Here is a 2,827-nt window from a genome sequence, read left to right as displayed (position 1 = left end):
ATTTTTGAGATGTGTAAAGGAACAAATAAAGAGGTGAAGCGTTGTTATGCTTCCCTTCAAAGAGCACTTGGGAAGGCATCACTGCAAAATATTAGTCTTTGCCCATCCTTAAAATATAGTTTATTGTGAATGAAATGCTACCAAAAACTCAGAATTGACAAGAGAAGCTCTGATTTCATGTTGTGTTTTTTGTTCCTGGTCAGACCGATGTGTTGCATCAATTCACTGCCAAGTGCAAATCTGTGTTTCCCATCTACAAAAGGGATGTGGCAGGGTCAAGAAACATGTGCAAAATGAGTGTGCTGATCCTACTCCAAAATCCAGGCCTTCTTGGCTTGTGATATCACAGCATTCTTGGAACATTTCCACCAACTGCCATTTTGGCCATTGGAATAGTTGTAGGTCAGTTCAGAATTTTTGAATGTTACCCGAAGGAAACTGCTGGAGAACTTGAGTTTATAGCACTGGGAGCAGCAGTTCCTCAATATGCCTCAGGATGAGAAGAATCCCGGAATGGCCTTTCCCCACAAAATACCAAAAGAGGCAGAAGGAGACATAGAATGGGACATGGGAGACCCCTTTGACACATTGGAGAAGCTTCAGGGTCTCTCTGATGGGGAGAAGGGGGAGAAGGCGTTGCTGCGTTCCCGCCTCCATGAGCAGTCTCAGCTGATCTGTATCCTGAAGAAACGAGCAGATGATCAACTCCTGCGCAGCAAGGCACTAGAGCAGCTCAATACGGAGCTGGAAGAGCTGAGGATGGCAGATGCTCTGAGACTGGAGAGTCAGACACGGCGTGTCCAGCAGCTCGAAGAGCGCTTTATGGACTTGGCTGCCAACCATGAGGATATGATCCACTTCAAAGATGAGCACAAACGGCAGAACATGCAGCTGAGAGAAGAAAACCGGCGCCTGCGTCAGGAGAACCAAAGCCTCTTCAGCCAGCCTATGAAAGAGAAAGAAGCAGAGCTGGCGCAGCTCGCTTCAGAGTTCAAGAAACTCTCCAAGGAAATGGAGTCCTTAAAAGAAAGATATATACAGCACAGCCATCACGCCCAAGAGCGTGAGAAGGAGCTCCTGGGAGCCCAGAGCATGCAAGCCAGAGCTCATGTGGAGGAAATCAGCTCACTGAGAAGCCAATTAGAAATCCTAGAGGAGAAACACAGTCATGTCACGGAGCAACTGGAGCAAGCAGAGAAGCAGCTAAGAGAAGCGGACAACAGCCTGGAAGCCAAACTCGAGAAGCTGACCAATGAGAAAGAGGAACTGCTGACCCTGGCGATGGACAGAGGCAAGGCACTGCAGGAAAAGCAACGGGAGATACTGCAGCTAGAGAAGAAGGCGGAAGATATGGAGAAAGCCAAGCAGGCAGCAGAGCAGCGCTTTGAGACTGAGGCTGCAATGGTGGACAGTAACCTCCGGGTTCGAGACCTGCGAAGACGGCTAGACGGGGCAGAACAAGCATACACAGAGCTCCGGATGCATTTTGAAGCTTACAAGAAGCACAGCACAGAGCTGCTTTCTAAAGAGAAAGAGTTAAATACCAAACTACGCCATTTTATGGCCTAATCTATACATCTTGACCATCTGCTTCTAGCAGGAATTCTAACAGCCTACAGCCTTTAAAAAATAAATTAAAAATTACTAGATAATTTTTCAGTCATAACTACCAATTTTAACATCTTTTATTCAAAGTTAGAAAGATGACCATCCTTATATTGTCAAGATTTCTGAGTTGACATTTCAGCTGAGAAACACTGCACAGTTAAAATAAACCTTTTTTAAAAGACAACACGTTTTTGTGTGGCGTATAGATTTTGCATCCAAGCTTTTGTCATTTCTAATATGCATTTAGTTTTGGAGCATCTTAAGATATACTAAGCATGTCTCATCTGTTGACCAGAGTAACAAGAGTTCCTGCTGTACTAGAGTTTAGAAACAATATAAGGCCAGGAGCATTGGGGACCCTGTGAACACAAAAGACCTGTTCTGAAGGAATTGCACTGACTCCTTATTAGCTTCCAGGCACAAGTCAAAATGTTGGTTTTGATCTTTAAAGCACTACATGGCCTGGGCCAGTCATACCTTAGGACAGGGGTGAGGAAAGAGTGGCCCTTAAGATGTGCCAAAATCATAGAAAAACTCACATTCTTCACTATTTTAAAAAATGGTCATGTATCAATCCACCTACATGACTTACTTCACAAGGCTGTTGTGAAGATGGACGTAAGAAATATGCTTTGCACATAAAGACTGTAGTCCTATGCATACTTCCTTGGACGTAAATCCCAGCTAAATCAATGGGACTTCCTGTTGGGTGAACCAAGAGGCAGATCAGAGTTACGGTTGGCCCTTGTGTTTTCAGAAATGGAGATCAGCAGCTTTTTATCTATCCCAAAATGCATTGCTAGGTGTAATCCAATCCTTGCAGCACCTACCACCATTCATTTAGACTGCAAATCTCCATTTTGAGACAGGGTCTATCTAAACTGCAGACATCTAGCCAAAATGTTGGACTTTTCTGTTTGTTCCCTCATCCCTTGCTTTCTGTAATACCTAGCCCAGGGACAGGAAAACCTATTTTGGTCTAGGAGGCCGATTGCCCCCCACCCCCGGATCAAGCTAGTGGAAAGGATGATATCAAGCTCCTCCACCGCCCATGACATCAACTGGTACTGTCAATTTTTCCTTTCTCCATGCAGAGAAAGGCACGGAGTTCCATGCCCCTCATTGCACAGAAAAAGGAACTTGGCCAATGCTGGCAGGGGCCAGTCCCGTAAGCCCCTGCAGAGTTGGGTGCCTCCTTTGCACACAGCTCCTGCTTCTT

At 45.3% G+C, this 2,827-nt stretch overlaps 1 protein-coding gene across 1 annotated transcript; it reads left to right on the top strand.

Moving 5' to 3' along the window:
- The first annotated feature begins 260 nt into the window (after window positions 1-260).
- Window positions 261-1,777, top strand: CCDC89 (coiled-coil domain containing 89). Its single transcript, XM_084842538.1, has one exon. It carries the CDS (start codon window positions 487-489, stop codon window positions 1,567-1,569), a length of 1,083 nt encoding a protein of 360 aa, XP_084698664.1. The 5' UTR covers window positions 261-486; the 3' UTR covers window positions 1,570-1,777.
- The last annotated feature ends 1,050 nt before the right edge of the window (window positions 1,778-2,827 follow it).

The sequence above is a fragment of the Heloderma suspectum genome, chromosome 3 (genome assembly GCF_057233095.1).
Source record: "Heloderma suspectum isolate Gila_16-S chromosome 3, 16-S_ref, whole genome shotgun sequence".
In the NCBI taxonomy this organism is placed as follows: domain Eukaryota; kingdom Metazoa; phylum Chordata; class Lepidosauria; order Squamata; family Helodermatidae; genus Heloderma; species Heloderma suspectum.
Note: the sequence above shows the minus strand (reverse complement) of the source record. Positions and strands in the feature narration are given on the sequence as shown.